At 45.7% G+C, this 16133-nt stretch overlaps 1 protein-coding gene and 1 long non-coding RNA gene across 3 annotated transcripts in view; one reads left to right on the top strand and one right to left on the bottom strand.

Moving 5' to 3' along the window:
- The window catches only part of LOC138963306 (uncharacterized), a 50396-nt gene extending 41996 nt beyond the window's left edge, over positions 1 to 8400 (bottom strand). For both annotated transcript variants that reach the window (XM_070335369.1, XM_070335368.1), the window contains exons 1-6: positions 8280 to 8400; positions 6833 to 7019; positions 5549 to 5710; positions 5047 to 5134; positions 3750 to 3867; positions 437 to 557 (exon numbers count right to left, since the gene is read on the bottom strand). In XM_070335369.1, the coding sequence (XP_070191470.1) occupies positions 437 to 557; positions 3750 to 3867; positions 5047 to 5134; positions 5549 to 5710; positions 6833 to 7004 (661 nt within the window). In that variant the 5' untranslated portion in view covers positions 7005 to 7019; positions 8280 to 8400. The remainder of the gene's footprint in view (positions 1 to 436; positions 558 to 3749; positions 3868 to 5046; positions 5135 to 5548; positions 5711 to 6832; positions 7020 to 8279) is intronic.
- A 5640-nt stretch (positions 8401 to 14040) lies between these two features.
- LOC138963308 (uncharacterized) overlaps positions 14041 to 16133 on the top strand; it is a 304793-nt gene continuing 302700 nt past the window's right edge. Inside the window, exon 1 of the long non-coding RNA XR_011454777.1 lies at positions 14041 to 14655. This is a non-coding gene — a long non-coding RNA (uncharacterized lncRNA). The remainder of the gene's footprint in view (positions 14656 to 16133) is intronic.

Here is a 16133-nt window from a genome sequence, read left to right as displayed (position 1 = left end):
AGTATTCTGTTTATCCTACATACTGTACTTACGTGTATTTTACTGAAACACAGCAAGCCATGTAGTATTCTCTATATACTTAGGGCACGATAATAGTCAAAGGGACAATAGAAGGTTTCACACCGTCACAGGGGCCTCTTGTCACACCATCACAGGCACCACTGTAGCAGGCATACCATCTCCTACAACTATCACACAGTCTCCAAGCTTGAATAATAAGTAAATACAATGATAAATTAGGAGAAACACTGGACATGCATACTCTTCTTCTAATTCAAAGCTCTTGTGACCAGTACAACCGTGACCAGTACAACCATTACGGATTACTTCACTTTGTATGAATGTTTTATTTGATGAGTTCTTTTCAATGTACGCCTCTTGCCTTCAGGGCAGTAACTGTGGCATAAAGATAAACGTCACTGACAAGCCTACCCACCTGTGGAGAGAGGATGCGGACTCTGAATGATGACCTCAACGTCCTTGCCGTTGTAGCTGAAGGTGTCGGTCTCTATGCTGTAGACCGTGTTTGTCGGCTTGATCCAGTGCAGCATGTTTTTCTGTCAGGGTTATGCATGGTTACACCAGTCATTCATCATTCATTGTCCTCATTTTGCCATGACCATGTTAACTGGCCTTACAAGCAATGTAATCAAGACACTAGAGCAGCCATTCATTGTCCTTATTTTGTCATTACTATATTGCAACAGGCCTAATGAGCAATGGATATCAAGACACCAAAATGTTCGCAATAAAAGCCAGCAAAGCTGCCAGTAAAACAGACTTTGAAACGCATTGTGTTCAGTGCAACCTCCCTGAGGGCCTATAACGACCCTAACACAGACTTTGAAACGCATTGTGTTCAGTGCAACCTCCCTGAGGGCCTATAACGACCCTAACACAGACTTTGAAACGCATTGTGTTCAGTGCAACCTCCCTGAGGGCCTATAACGACCCTAACACAGACTTTGAAACGCATTGTGTTCAGTGCAACCTCCCTGAGGGCCTATAACAACCCTAACACAGACTTTGAAACGCATTGTGTTCAGTGCAACCTCCCTGAGGGCCTATAACGACCCTAACACAGACTTTGAAACGCATTGTGTTCAGTGCAACCTCCCCTGAGGGCCTATAACGACCCTAACACAGACTTTGAAACGCATTGTGTTCAGTGCAACCTCCCCTGAGGGCCTATAACGACCCTAACACAGACTTTGAAACGCATTGTGTTCAGTGCAACCTCCCCTGAGGGCCTATAACAACCCTAACACAGACTTTGAAACGCATTGTGTTCAGTGCAACCTCCCTGAGGGCCTATAACAACCCTAACACAGACTTTGAAACGCATTGTGTTCAGTGCAACCTCCCTGAGGGCCTATAACGACCCTAACACAGACTTTGAAACGCATTGTGTTCAGTGCAACCTCCCCTGAGGGCCTATAACGACCCTAACACAGACTTTGAAACGCATTGTGTTCAGTGCAACCCTCCCTGAGGGCCTATAACGACCCTAACACAGACTTTGAAACGCATTGTGTTCAGTGCAACCTCCCTGAGGGCCTATAACGACCCTAACACAGACTTTGAAACGCATTGTGTTCAGTGCAACCCCCCTGAGGGCCTATAACGACCCTAACACAGACTTTGAAACGCATTGTGTTCAGTGCAACCCCCCTGAGGGCCTATAACAACCCTAACACAGACTTTGAAACGCATTGTGTTCAGTGCAACCCTCCCTGAGGGCCTATAACGACCCTAACACAGACTTTGAAACGCATTGTGTTCAGTGCAACCCCCCTGAGGGCCTATAACGACCCTAACACAGACTTTGAAACGCATTGTGTTCAGTGCAACCCCCCTGAGGGCCTATAACGACCCTAACACAGACTTTGAAACGCATTGTGTTCAGTGCAACCCCCCTGAGGGCCTATAACGACCCTAACACAGACTTTGAAACGCATTGTGTTCAGTGCAACCCCCCTGAGGGCCTATAACGACCCTAACACAGACTTTGAAACGCATTGTGTTCAGTGCAACCCCCCTGAGGGCCTATAACGACCCTAACACAGACTTTGAAACGCATTGTGTTCAGTGCAACCTCCCTGAGGGCCTATAACGACCCTAACACAGATTTTGAAACGCATCGTGTTCAGTGCAACCCCCCTGAGGGCCTATAACGACCCTAACACAGACTTTGAAACGCATTGTGTTCAGTGCAACCCCCCTGAGGGCCTATAACGACCCTAACACAGACTTTGAAACGCATTGTGTTCAGTGCAACCCCCCTGAGGGCCTATAACGACCCTAACACAGACTTTGAAACGCATTGTGTTCAGTGCAACCTCCCCTGAGGGCCTATAACAACCCTAACACAGACTTTGAAACGCATTGTGTTCAGTGCAACCTCCCTGAGGGCCTATAACAACCCTAACACAGACTTTGAAACGCATTGTGTTCAGTGCAACCTCCCTGAGGGCCTATAACGACCCTAACACAGACTTTGAAACGCATTGTGTTCAGTGCAACCCCCCTGAGGGCCTAGCTATAACGACCCTAACACAGACTTTGAAACGCATTGTGTTCAGTGCAACCTCCCTGAGGGCCTATAACGACCCTAACACAGACTTTGAAACGCATTGTGTTCAGTGCAACCCCCCTGAGGGCCTATAACGACCCTAACACAGACTTTGAAACGCATTGTGTTCAGTGCAACCCCCCTGAGGGCCTATAACGACCCTAACACAGACTTTGAAACGCATTGTGTTCAGTGCAACCCCCCTGAGGGCCTAGCTATAACGACCCTAACACAGACTTTGAAACGCATTGTGTTCAGTGCAACCTCCCCTGAGGGCCTATAACGACCCTAACACAGACTTTGAAACGCATTGTGTTCAGTGCAACCTCCCTGAGGGCCTATAACGACCCTAACACAGACTTTGAAACGCATTGTGTTCAGTGCAACCTCCCTGAGGGCCTATAACGACCCTAACACAGACTTTGAAACGCATTGTGTTCAGTGCAACCCCCCTGAGGGCCTAGCTATAACGACCCTAACACAGACTTTGAAACGCATTGTGTTCAGTGCAACTCCCCTGAGGGCCTATAACGACCCTAACACAGACTTTGAAACGCATTGTGTTCAGTGCAACCTCCCTGAGGGCCTATAACAACCCTAACACAGACTTTGAAACGCATTGTGTTCAGTGCAACCTCCCCTGAGGGCCTATAACGACCCTAACACAGACTTTGAAACACATTGTGTTCAGTGCAACCCCCCTGAGGGCCTATAACGACCCTAACACAGACTTTGAAACGCATTGTGTTCAGTGCAACCTCCCTGAGGGCCTATAACGACCCTAACACAGACTTTGAAACGCATTGTGTTCAGTGCAACCCCCCCTGAGGGCCTATAACAACCCTAACACAGACTTTGAAACGCATTGTGTTCAGTGCAACCCCCCTGAGGGCCTATAACGACCCTAACACAGACTTTGAAACGCATTGTGTTCAGTGCAACCTCCCTGAGGGCCTATAACGACCCTAACACAGACTTTGAAACGCATTGTGTTCAGTGCAACCCCCCTGAGGGCCTATAACGACCCTAACACAGACTTTGAAACGCATTGTGTTCAGTGCAACCCCCCTGAGGGCCTATAACGACCCTAACAAGTCTTCAAGGAAAAAAGAGAGGAAGGGGAGAGAACAAAGAAGGCGACAATGACCCTCACCCTGACCCTAACCCTGACCCTCACCTCACTGTACAGAGGAACGCCCATGGCCGCCTCGGGCCACATGAGACCCAGGTCGATGGGCCCCTGCTGCAGGGAGATTGTCGGCAGGTAGCGGTTGTGATCCGACTCGTACAGGAACCTGAAATACATGTACCACAAACACTACTCAATCTGTCCCAATCTGTCCCAATCTAGGAGGGATAAGGTAGATATGGATGACATTTGATAAGGTAGATAAAGATCACATTTAAATTTTTTTATTTGCTTGCTATTGTGCAATGTTTTTCCATTGACTCCTGTCATAGCAAAGGACTGTTCTGAAAAGAAAGAAAAAATCACCAGAAATCAAGCTGAGTGTGTGTGTGTGTGTGAGTGTGTGTGTGTGTGTGTGTGTGTGTGTGTGTGTGTGTGTGTGTGTGTGTGTGTGTGTGTGTGTGTGTGTGTGTGTAGCTTCTGCTTGTCCAGGAGTCTTTCTGCCTATTTGTTTATCAACTTACTGTATTTGACGGATTACAAGACGCACCGTTTTATAAGCCGCACCCCCGACTTTTTAACAAAAAATTGGGACGAGCCACGTATAGGCCGCGTCACTATATTAGCCGCCGTCAAAAAAAATATAATCAGATCGTGTCAATCAATCAAAACAACCAGGCAAACGAAAGTACGGTATTTGGCGAAATCGGCTCCGAGAATAAACAAGTGAAACAAAGAAGAAAAGTGAAAAAATTTGAAGAAAAATATCACACACACAATTTGTAACCAACACACACATGTAGTCTCGCCCGGAATAAGCTTTTTTGGGATGATTTACGACTTTTGCGCACATTTCGAGCAGACGAAAACACAACATGACGGCTCTCGCTCCTCAAACTATCGCGAGACACAAAAAAACGAAATCTCGCGCGCGCGAGATCCTGATACATCCGGTGTTTCTCTGTACGCTATCTTGTCACGACGACTTGTTGACAAACAAAGATTCGCGAAAGAAAGAGAAAAGCGCCGAGTCTTGAGTAGACGTCGAGCTAATAAAATACCGATAATCGCTAATCGAGCGAAATGAAAATCAGCGGCGACTTCCATTAGGTGAATGCTATTCAAGTTTAGGTAACGTTTAGCCGCATCTTTTTATAAGCCGCAATGCGATTTTTTGGAAAAAAAGTCGCGGCTTGTAGTCCGCCAAATACGGTACCAGCAATTTCCTGGTATGTGTGTCCGCATGTCTACGTCTCAGATTTGCACAATTTCTCTATACACCTGCACTGAACACGACATTGAAAGAAAACCTACTTTTAAAAGAATGACAACACAAGGCACTGACCGGGTAGCCACAGGGTATCCATTCTTCAGAAAGATGACGGTGGAAGACGTTTCACCAAAGTAGGTCACCAGCACACCAAACACATCCCCTGAGTAGCAAATGTCCCAGATTGTCACAAAAGGAGCACACCCCCCCCCCCCCTCCCCCCAACAAAAAAAATCTTGAAACTAAACCCCAGATCGATGTATCAATTTATGAGTGTAATTATGCACCTGTGCAGGCCAGTATTGACACGCACACACACACAGACACGTCCGCATGCATGCACAGCCACAGCCACACAGGATAACAACTGTATCAAAGTGATGTTCTGTCCTTATTTTTTCAAAGCCTGGTTTCACACTAGAAGGCAAGCTCCGTTGGCTCACTCATTCATCACCAACCTTTTGCTACAATTACTTTACATTAAATCTTTAAGTTCATTCACCTGGAAGCCTACATATGAAAGTCAGAGGTTTGCACTAGAATGCAGGTATATTCACAAGCAGGAAAGTATACACACCAATTCCAAACTTTTCCCCCTCGGTGTTGCCGTGGCCGCAGTGACAGCTGAAGCACTGGCCAGAGTCGCTCTGGTAACCGACAGAACTCACCCACTCCCCCGGGTGGGCGTCCTCCGCGATGTCCGGGCCGGCGATTCCCAGAGTGATGCGACTCTTTGGCGCTGCAGGGATAAAACACAATAGTGCAAGTGTTATCAACTGATCAGTGTATAGTGCCAATTAACGTATAATAGTGCAAGTGTTATCAACTGATCAGTGTATAGTGCCAATTAACGTATAATAGTGCAAGTACGTGTTATCAACTGATCAGTGTATAGTATAATAGTGTTATCAACTGATCAGTGTATAGTATAATAGTGTTATCAACTGATCAGTGTATAGTATAATACTGTTATCAACTGATCAGTGTATAGTATAATAGTGTTATCAACTGATCAGTGTATAGTATAATAGTGTTATCAACTGATCAGTGTATAGTATAATAGTGTTATCAACTGATCAGTGTATAGTATAATAGTGTTATCAACTGATCAGTGTATATATAGTATAATAGTGCAAGTGTTATCAACTGATCAGTGTATAGTACCAATTCAGATATTCATCACATTCTACTCAAACTCTACAGTCACACACTCAGACATGCATACCTCAGTCAATCTTATTTTGTCTGAAATACACATTTCATTCATAAAGCTATCAAGCAAAATGGTCTATCCTGTTTGATGTTGATAGTGATACACATCTGTTGGGACCATAATTATAATGGATAAAGCCAAGTGATTTTAACATACAATGGATATAATGCTTAGCCTAGCTATCACTAGTTTAGCATAGTTTTCTCACATCACTCAAAGCAACAGCTTTTCCATTGTACCGAATGTTATCATGCAAAGCGTTCTTTCGAGACATTGATTTCATCCAATCTTCTTTTTATCTAAAGTTTATTTCATTCTTTTGTGTCCACTGCTGGGAGGTTCTCACGATGGAAAGCTAACAGCAACAAGAGTGGGACTACCCGGGTGTTTGCTTGTTTCGGTGACACCCCATCCCACTGTTGCAGATAATTTTGCATAAAACACTAAAATCATTGTTTTCTCTGATGGATAATTGAGATCCTCTTGGCATTGCTTGTTGTGATACATGTATAACCTTTTTAAATTAGGTGGTCAAAATCAATCCAAAATGCATTACTTGATCTGTATCTTCAACACCACCAAATTGATCCCAACCATCATCTTACCCACAGCTCTGATCTGGGCAAAGAAGTACGGGTGATATCTTACCGAGAGCTCTGATCTGGGCGAAGAAGTAGGGGTGTTCCGGCGTGAGCGGACTCAAGTGCTGCAGGAAGTTGCATGTCTCTGAGAACTGCTTCAATCGCACGTTGCAGATCTGGCCCGGCAGCGGCTCAATGTTGTCAAAGATGACATCCCCCGCACAGCGAAATAGTGACATTCTCTAGGTGTCAATCTGAAAAAAATATATCCCTTGGTAAGAACTTCAAAAACATACAAATCAGGCACTATAGACAGATGACAGCTTTTGCTTCTAACTTTTGACCTCTAGAGACACTCCATAGACAGTTACAAATGGAACTAATACACCTGATTGAAGTACATGTATATAATCTCAAAATGTCCTGTGGTTGTAAATATGAGACACTCCATAGACAGTTAAACATGGAACTAATATACCTGATTGACGTTATCATCTCAAAATGTCCAGTGGTTATAAAAAATACATGGTTGAAATGAATTTGACATTGGACTTATTTTACATCTGTCACTCACTTTGGCTAATCAAGCTATATCTGGTGTGGATGAATGCGGTATCTGCAGCTCAGTTCAGTTCCTAGCTTGCAGCCATTAACAATTAATGCAGCTTAAACAATCAAAATGAAAGCAAAGTTTTCGGCAATTTGAATATAGTCTATAAATTGTCTAGTTTACAGATGACGCAAACCGACATCCCTGCTGGTGCTAAACTAAATCCCATGTTCAGATATTACCAGTTGAGTGTATAACATTAAATTGCAAAGTGTTTATCCACTGATCTGAAAATCAGTTTGGTATTTTATCTGGGTTCAAATAACGAACAAATGTAGCACACACATACACACACACAATATACGCTGAGAGAAATGTATGAGAGAGAGGCGGGAGAGAGAGAGATCGAGAGAGAGAAAGAACTTTGAACTTTGAACTTTATTTATTTATCGAGGGTAACAGATTAAGCAAAATATACATGCTTTTTTTCGTCCGGCCCTCGCCCATTGAGGGTAACTCGGTTAATAACAAGAAGAAATAGAAGTTAAGTTAATTACAATACAATGTATATATAATTAACATGTCAAACCATTAAAAAGACATTCAAAATGCATTATGAATATCAAGCAATGATGTATTATTATCACATAATTATTTACTTGTTTCCAAGAGAAACAGCATATACATTTCTTTGAAGGAAGTATAACTGAATTGCATTTTAATTAAATCAGGAATGGAGTTCCACAATAAGAGAAAGAGAGAGAGAGAGAGAGAAAGAGAGAGAGAGAGAGAGAGAGAGAGAGAGAGAGAGAGAGAGAGAGAGAGAGAGAGAGGGAGAGAGAGAGAGAGAGAGAGAGAGAGAGAGAGAGAGAGAGAGCGAGTTCCAGCACTGATTGCAACATGTCTGCTTGCTAATCAACACGCCTCTTTAAATTTCCATTTGGTAATTAGCATGCACAATTACCGTCGAGCCCCGGTATCATCTTCTAGGTAACATCTGTTTTCAACTCAGGAAGCTCACTGTCTAGCCTGGACACACTTTCGTTCTATCACGCGCAACAACGCGCTGCTTTCCGCCATTTTGCGCGTTGCCAAAACATTTGTACCAAGGGAGGGAAGCAAGCCAAACCAGGGAACATAATGCACAAGTGCTGTCCCTTTAGTTTCAGGTGTCTCATGCAATCAAAAACAGTGTGTGTGCGTGTGTGTGTGTGAGTGTGTGTGTGTGTGTCAGGGCCGGACGAGGCCGGGGGGGGGGGGGGGGGGGGGGATTTGGGGGCTCAAGCCTCCCCCATCCCATTTTTGTGTGCATATTATTGTTCAATCATTAATGCTTCGACAAACTAGAAAGTAAACATTAACGGGCTGCCGGAATTTGCATAAAATCTAATACTGTTCAAGTTCTGGTGGCAAAGCAGTTAGTATGGTGAAATTTCAAATTGAAATGTTATTTTCACGCCAGAAAATGGTAACATTTAAAAAGTAAAAATTTCTTCCCCACAATAAGGGGGAAAAAGAGACTGATTGAGCAATTTCTACGCCTCAGCGGATAGCCTCGAAACTGCCGCGAAACTGGTTGCAACCATTCGGGTGGGAACTTCAACAAGCCAGCTTGGTGGTCTAAGTGTAGTGTTATTAATTTGGTTTGTGTACTATATTAAGACTATTGAGTTTTGGGTAAATAGACACTTCCTGTAATGGCCACATGGTGTTCCTGTTCTTCTTCTTCTTCTTCTTTCTTGGTATGGACTGGGTTCATCCGAACGTCTGTAGTCCAGCGGCGGAGTACTGAGTAATTGGTTACTGGTGGTGGGTGACCCAATAACTCCGAGAAGATGGTTAAAAGTATAAAACTATTTACACGAAGAGCTGCAGGGTTACTGTGTCAGCGAGGCAAGTCCGTGGGTACGACCCAGACCAGTTTGGAAGGACTCCAGTGAAGGAGCAACTGTGGTCTTAGGGTCGAGCTTGTTCCACTGACGCAGTGTTCGGGGGAAAAAGGAGTTGAAGAGAACAGGATGGGATGCCCTCTCCTGGAACAGCCTCTGGGCTCCTCTGGTGCGGCTGTCGCCAGAGGTGTAGAACTCGGCCTTGTTGATGTCGACTATGCCGTTGTTGATCTTGTAGAGCATAGTGAGGCGGTTGGCGAGTCTTCTGTCGGCGAGTGGTTCCCATTGGAGGGTCTTCAGCATGCTGGTCACACAGCCTGGGGTCCGATCGCTGTAGTTGTTGTGGACGTAACGGGCTGCTCTGCGTTGGACTTTTTCAAGCTCCGTGACGTCTTTCTGAGAGATCGGGTCCCAGACTGGCGAGGCGTAGTCAAGGACCGGTCTGACCATGGCCTTGTACGTAGCAGCTCTGACGGTGGTGGTGCACTCCCGGAAGTTCCGCCGCAAGAAGCCCACAGTTCTGTTGCCCTTTTTGACAGTCGCTTGCACATGGCTGCTCCAGGACAGGTCATCGGAGATTAAGACCCCTAGGTACTTGCTGGATGGTGTTGTTTCCAGAGTCTGTCCATGGAGGCTGTAGGAAGTTGGCAGGATGGGCTTCTTCTTGTTCGGGGCAATGCGGATGACGGTGCACTTGCTGGGGTTGAACTCCATCTGCCATGTTGATTCCCACTGTTCGAGGCTGGATAGGTCCTGTTGGAGCTGCAGACTGTCCGCTGGAGAGGATATACGTTTGAAGAGTAGGGAGTCGTCTGCAAAGAGTTTGACGCTGCTGAACTGAACGGATTCAGGGAGGTCGTTGATGAAGGCTAAAAACAGGAGAGGACCCAGGACGGTCCCCTGCGGAACTCCGGACTGCACTCCGACTGGGGACGATAGGACGCCCTCCAAGGCCACCTGCTGTTGACGCTGACTGAGGAAGGCAGAGATCCACTTGAGGGTGTCGTTTCTCACTCCGTAGTAAGCCAGTTTCGTGAGCAGGCGGGCGTGGGGCACCTTGTCGAAGGCTTTGGAGAAGTCCAACAGGATGGCGTCGACCTGGGCTCCCTCTGCTAGCTGCCGGGCAATTTCATGGACTGTGACGATGAGCTGGGTTTCGCATGAGCGTTTACACCGAAAGCCATGTTGACAGTTGGTAAGGATGGCATGGTGGTCAAAGTGCTTCATGATGGAGCTGTGCACCACGTGCTCGAGTATCTTGCAGGTGATGGAGATGAGCGAGACAGGGCGGTAGTTGGCTGCAAGGTGTCGTTCCCCTTTCTTGAAGATAGGCACCACCCAGGCCTGGCGCCAGTCAAGCGGGACCTCCCCAGTATCCAACGAGAGCTGGAACAGTCGAACAAGGATGGGCGCCAGTTGGTCAGCAGCCATCTTCAAGATGAAGGCTGGGATGGAGTCTGGTCCAGTTGCCTTGTCCGTCTTCAGGTTCCTCAGGAGCTTGCGGACACCACCTTCGTCAATGTGGATATCATCCATCGCCGGGAAAGGGCTGTCGCCCATACTGGGGATGCGAGATGTGTCCTCGGTGGTGAACGCCCTCTGGAACTGTTCGTTCAGGATCTCCGCCTTCTTGGCGCTGTCGCTCTGCAGGAAGCCATCTGCGTTCTTCAGTGGTGAAACTCCAGCAGAGTCTTGCCCCTTGCTTTTCACGTAGGCCCAGAACTTCTTGCTGTTTGTAGTGAAGTCTTCACTGACGATGTCTTCCATGTACTGCTTGTGGGCGTCTCTGATGTGGAACTTGACCTCTTGCTGTAGTCGCCTGTACCTGTCGCGGTCACGCTTTTTCCCCGTCTTTCTTGCTTTCTTGTGGGCTCGTTGTTTTCTTCGTATGGCTCTTCTGATGTCAGTGTTCATCCATGGGTGGGAGTAGCGGCTGGCAGACATCTTGCTTGGTACTCGGTTCTCCATGATCTCATGAGTCTTGGACTTGAGAAGAGACCACAGTCCATGGGCGTCATCTGGGGCGCCCATGAATTCAGGAGTGAAGTCAAGGAAGTCTTGCTTGATGCCCTCAGTGTCGGCTTTCTTCCATAAGGTGATTTTCCGGCGAGTCGGACGTGGTCTGAAGGGGGCGAGGGCACAGTCGAAGAGGACGATGTCATGGTCGCTGTTGCCGATAGACGGTAGGGGTCTACAACGCTGGCTGAGGCCTGGGTGTGTTGTTATGATCAGGTCCAGGGTGTTGCTCTTGCGCGTAGGGAATCGTACTAGCTGCTCCATACCAGCGTCTGCAATGGTGTCCAGGTATGCTCTGTTCACCCGCTCTGGGTACTGGCGTCCAGCAACATTAGTGGTATTCCAGTTGATGTCTGGTAAGTTGAAGTCACCACCGACGATCAAGATGTTCTTCTTTGCCTTTTCTTTCAGCTTGGCAATTTCTGATGTCGCCTCTCTGGTGTACCCCTCATCTGTTCTTCTTGGTGGTCTGTAACATGAAGCTAAAAACAGTTTCTTTCTCTTGGAGATCTGGATAGTGCCGCTAATCATCTCCACATCTTTCGAGCGTGTGACGTCACTCAGCTGGAGTTCTTTCTTCACAGCAAGCAGCACTCCTCCGTGGGTGTCTGTAGTTCTGTCGCGTCTGTGGACGTCGAAGCCGAGGTAGGGTGGTAAAAGTTCTGCGGAGCTGAAGTTCGAGTCCAGCCATGTCTCCGTCCCACAGATGATGTCTGGGTCGGTGTCGTCGATGATCGCTTCCAGGAGTTTTCCTTTCTTACGTGCACTCTGGAAGTTGATGTTCAAAATACGAAGGTGCTTTTTACCCTGCATGCCTGGTTTGATGTTTGTGGACTTGGGGGATGAAGTACGCAGTGGCGAGTCCGATTCGCTGAGCGAGTGTATGGTCTGGCTATGGGGACTTTCATGAGAAACAGATGTGCTGGCTATAGAACTCTCCAATGAAGAGCTCAGGGCAGCAGACAAATCAGTCGGAGTGGATGGTGGTTGGTTGATGGGTTGGGGAGGTTTGCTTGAAGATGCAGCCTCACTGGTGGTGTTCTGGAAAGACAGCGTGTAGACTTTAGTCGAGTTATTCTTGTTCTTGCAAGCCGGACAGTACCAGAGGTCACTACAGTCACCAAGTCGAGTGAAGAGAGAGGTAGACATCCCTACACACTCTTTGTGGATCCACTGGCCACAATCATCGCATGCCAAAACACCACTCTTGCAGGCATATGCACATACACCGCAAGGGAACTTGGGGCGGCGAGGCCCGGGGTTTGGATGGAGACCACTGATAAGCAGTAAAGTCATCTTGTGCACTTTTGTGTCGCTAGCCAGCGGCACATTTTTTAGGAGTCTGTGTCTTGAATGACGGATCCACACAAACACGGAAGTCTGCAGAGATGGCCAGTTGCAGAAAGATTCAGGCTGTTCAACTATAACAGGCCTTGAGACATTGTAAAGAGTTTGTGGGCTAGAAGAGAAGCAAATAGAAGGTCCATTTCCTCACAAGTTTTTGCTCTTTAAGCATCATGATGAGCGTAATAAAACACACAGTCACATCTACATGTTCAAGTAATGTCTGCTATAATGCTGGGCAGAAGCTGAAAGGTTCAACTTCCTAAGAAAACATCATGGAGAGTTTGTTTTCACTTGGCTAATGGGGGCCGCCATTGTTGTTTTGTTCAGCAGTTCACACAAGGATGAAAAAAGTCAAAATACAACCTGAATAGTCCAAAATTCCGCTGAAAGTTTATCTATTCACAAGAACTTGATAATAGGCAATACATCTATGAAGATGTGAAGATTCTAGGCTAGAAAATAACAACACAAATTTCGATTTCTCATGAGAGATTGGGCCACCCACATCTATCACTCAGGGGACATAACTCACACCTGTTATTTGTCCTACTCGTGTGAATGCTAAAATCTAGTTCTTATACACACACCACCACCCATCCACTCAAACCACTTGACCACCTGATTCCACATGGTGTCAGACAGTAAAAAACAAGAAGATTTGCGTGAGTAGAGTAGAGTTTTGGCATGAGAAGTAATTGACTGACTCAGTTGTAACAAACATTGAAGCAATATGCCACAGGAACAAGCACCAGTGAAACAGTTCACAGCCCCTACCAAGCTGGAAGTTGGATCAAATTTGTCACACAACTGGAAGAAGTTTAGACGGCAGTGGGAAAATTATGCTATTGCCAGTCGTCTGTCTAAGGAGGAAAACGCGTTCCAGTGTGCTGTCTTTCTCGCCACTATCGGTGAAGATGCTATGGACATTTTTGATGGACTCCACTTTGAGGAAGAAGGCCACAGACAGGACCTCGCAATTGTCTTGAAGAAGTTTGAAGATTTCTGCGTGGGGGAAGCTCATGAGGCGTATGAGTCATACAAATTCCATTCACGAAAGCAAGAGCAAGGGGAGACTATTGAAGCCTACATTGCCTGCTTACGCCAGCTTGCCAAGAGTTGCAATTTCGAGGCACAAACAGACAGAATGATTCGAGATCAGATCGTCGTTGGTGTCAGAGAAGACAAACTCAGAGAGAAGCTACTTGAAAGAAAGAAACTCTCACTGAGTGACTGCTTGGAGATCGGCAGGGCACATGAGACATCGCAACAACAGATGCAGTCCATGTCAGGTGCTGATTCTGCGCAAGTCCAGAGACTACAAGGAGGAAGAAGATTCCCCAAAAAGGACAAAGGCCAGCAGGGTCAGAGTCGTAGTCACCAACCATATCAAAGCAACAGCAGCAAACCGCAGTCGAACGGGAACAAGTGTGACAGATGTGGAAAGTCACCAAAGCACAACCGGAAAGACTGCCCCGCACGAGAAGCAGAATGTAGAGTATGTTCAAAACGAGGACATTATGCCGTTGTATGCCGTTCGAAAAACTCTGTTCGACAGGTGGAAGAGGACGATGATGACGTCATTCTTGGATCCATAACATCCAATGAGACAGCCACAGTCAACAGTTTGAAGGAAGATCTTTGGCATGCCGACATTGAAGTCAATGGACAACGTGTCAAGTTCCGTGTCGATACAGGAGCAGATGTATCAGTCGTCCCAGATTTTTTCTGAGTTTTTTTTTTAGCCGTAAGCGCCATGTTTATCGGAGCAGGAAACTCTTCCAGAGTGAGGCCCCTTTGTTGGTTTCACTGCGGCCGCATTGTGAACAGCAGTTATGAGAAATTCGAAATGAGAAATGGCGCTTACGGCTAAAAAAAAAAACTCAGAAAAAATCAATTCTGCGTTCTTGATAGCAGTTTCGTCCAGACTGGACTCCAGCTTTTGCTTTTCTTATTTTTCTCTATCGTCCAAGCCCATAAAATCGAACAAGGCGAATTGCGTTTGGATTTCCCTCTTTCAGATGACTGAGATTGCCCCCCTTGGATCGTTCCGTGTCAAGGCCAGTTGTACTGGCCGTGTGTTCAAGATGGGTAGTGCACTAGGTTTGGGAAAAAACACGACAGTACCTTATCTCTTTCAACCCGTATGGGGCCCTTCAACATGTGACAGACTGACAAATGCACCGAACCCATTTGGTTCTTCGAGAGAATTTTTCCGTGAAAACCTTTTCAGTGCCTCACGGTCAGCTCAGGGTCAGTGTCATAAGAGCCGGCCATACCGGAAGGGATATAAGACCGTTTTCAGCGGATTTTCACACTGCTAAAACCTGACTTTCTTGCAGTTGCTTTGTCTGCAATGCCTTAGAACTCTACAAATAGTTAAGTTTTTCGCGTTTGTGTTGTAATTTGCAAGCAAACATCGTACATAGTAAAGTTAATCGACTTTGCTACAATTTGTAAAAAGTAGGGCATTATACCTGATACCCCCAAAAAATAATATAAATGCCATGCTGTTTTCAAATACAGCGTTTTGCTATTCACTTCAATATCAATCAATCAATATGAGGCTTATACCGCGCGTATTCCGTGGGTACAGTTCTAAGCGCAGGGATTTATTTTTTAATTTTTTAATTTTAATTTTATGCAATTTATATCGCACACATATATTCAAGGCGCAGGGATTTATTTATGCCGTGTGAGATGGATTTTTTTTACACAATACATCACGCATTCACATCGGCCAGCAGATCGCAGCCATTTCGGCGCATATCCTACTTTTCAATAACAATCAAGAAAATAACGAAGTCTTTTAACCACAATTTCCCAGATATTTACACTTTTCATTTTGTTTCAATTCACACCACAAAACATACACTTCGCCTTTTGGTGTTCAGTCTCAAGTCTAAATAATAATAGTATAAATCATAACTAATTTTCTTCACACCATCATAGACATAATGTTGCCTCACATGTTTTTTGTACGTTCGTTGGTTTTCACAATAAATATTACATTACTGTACTTGTCTTCTTTTTCTTTAACAATGTCTTTCCAAAAACAAAACTCAAAGACCACACAAGCTATTGCAACCTACTCCTATCTCTCGTCTCTCTTCCTGGGTACAATGGTACCTAAGACTTACATTCACATGCTTACATTTCCATGCTACCCACATTGTCAAAATACCAATAATTATTCAAAACAAATGTTGACTACTACCTAACTTCATTTCAGACCCACACCCATTATTATACACACATTTCACATTTAAACCATTAGTCCGCCCCCTGTCGATATTTATCGACTAAGTTCCTTGTAGAGAATGTCAAAGGGCTATGAACCACCGCTCGTCGCCTGAAGGCTATGGGGCTGAGCGCTTGTGACACACACATTGTGACACACACACACACACACACACCACACACATCTTCCGTCTGGTGTTGTGATATGTGTGCTGCGTACTTATTTTATGGTCTCTACCTGTCTACCCCAAACCTCCGCAGACGGCAACTTGCCGTGGCCTTTCAGTTCCCGTGATATCTATGTTACAGACTAAACCGGAAGTACCCGA

This window comes from Littorina saxatilis, linkage group LG3, assembly GCF_037325665.1.
Source record: "Littorina saxatilis isolate snail1 linkage group LG3, US_GU_Lsax_2.0, whole genome shotgun sequence".
NCBI lineage: Eukaryota > Metazoa > Mollusca > Gastropoda > Littorinimorpha > Littorinidae > Littorina > Littorina saxatilis.
Note: the sequence above shows the minus strand (reverse complement) of the source record. Positions and strands in the feature narration are given on the sequence as shown.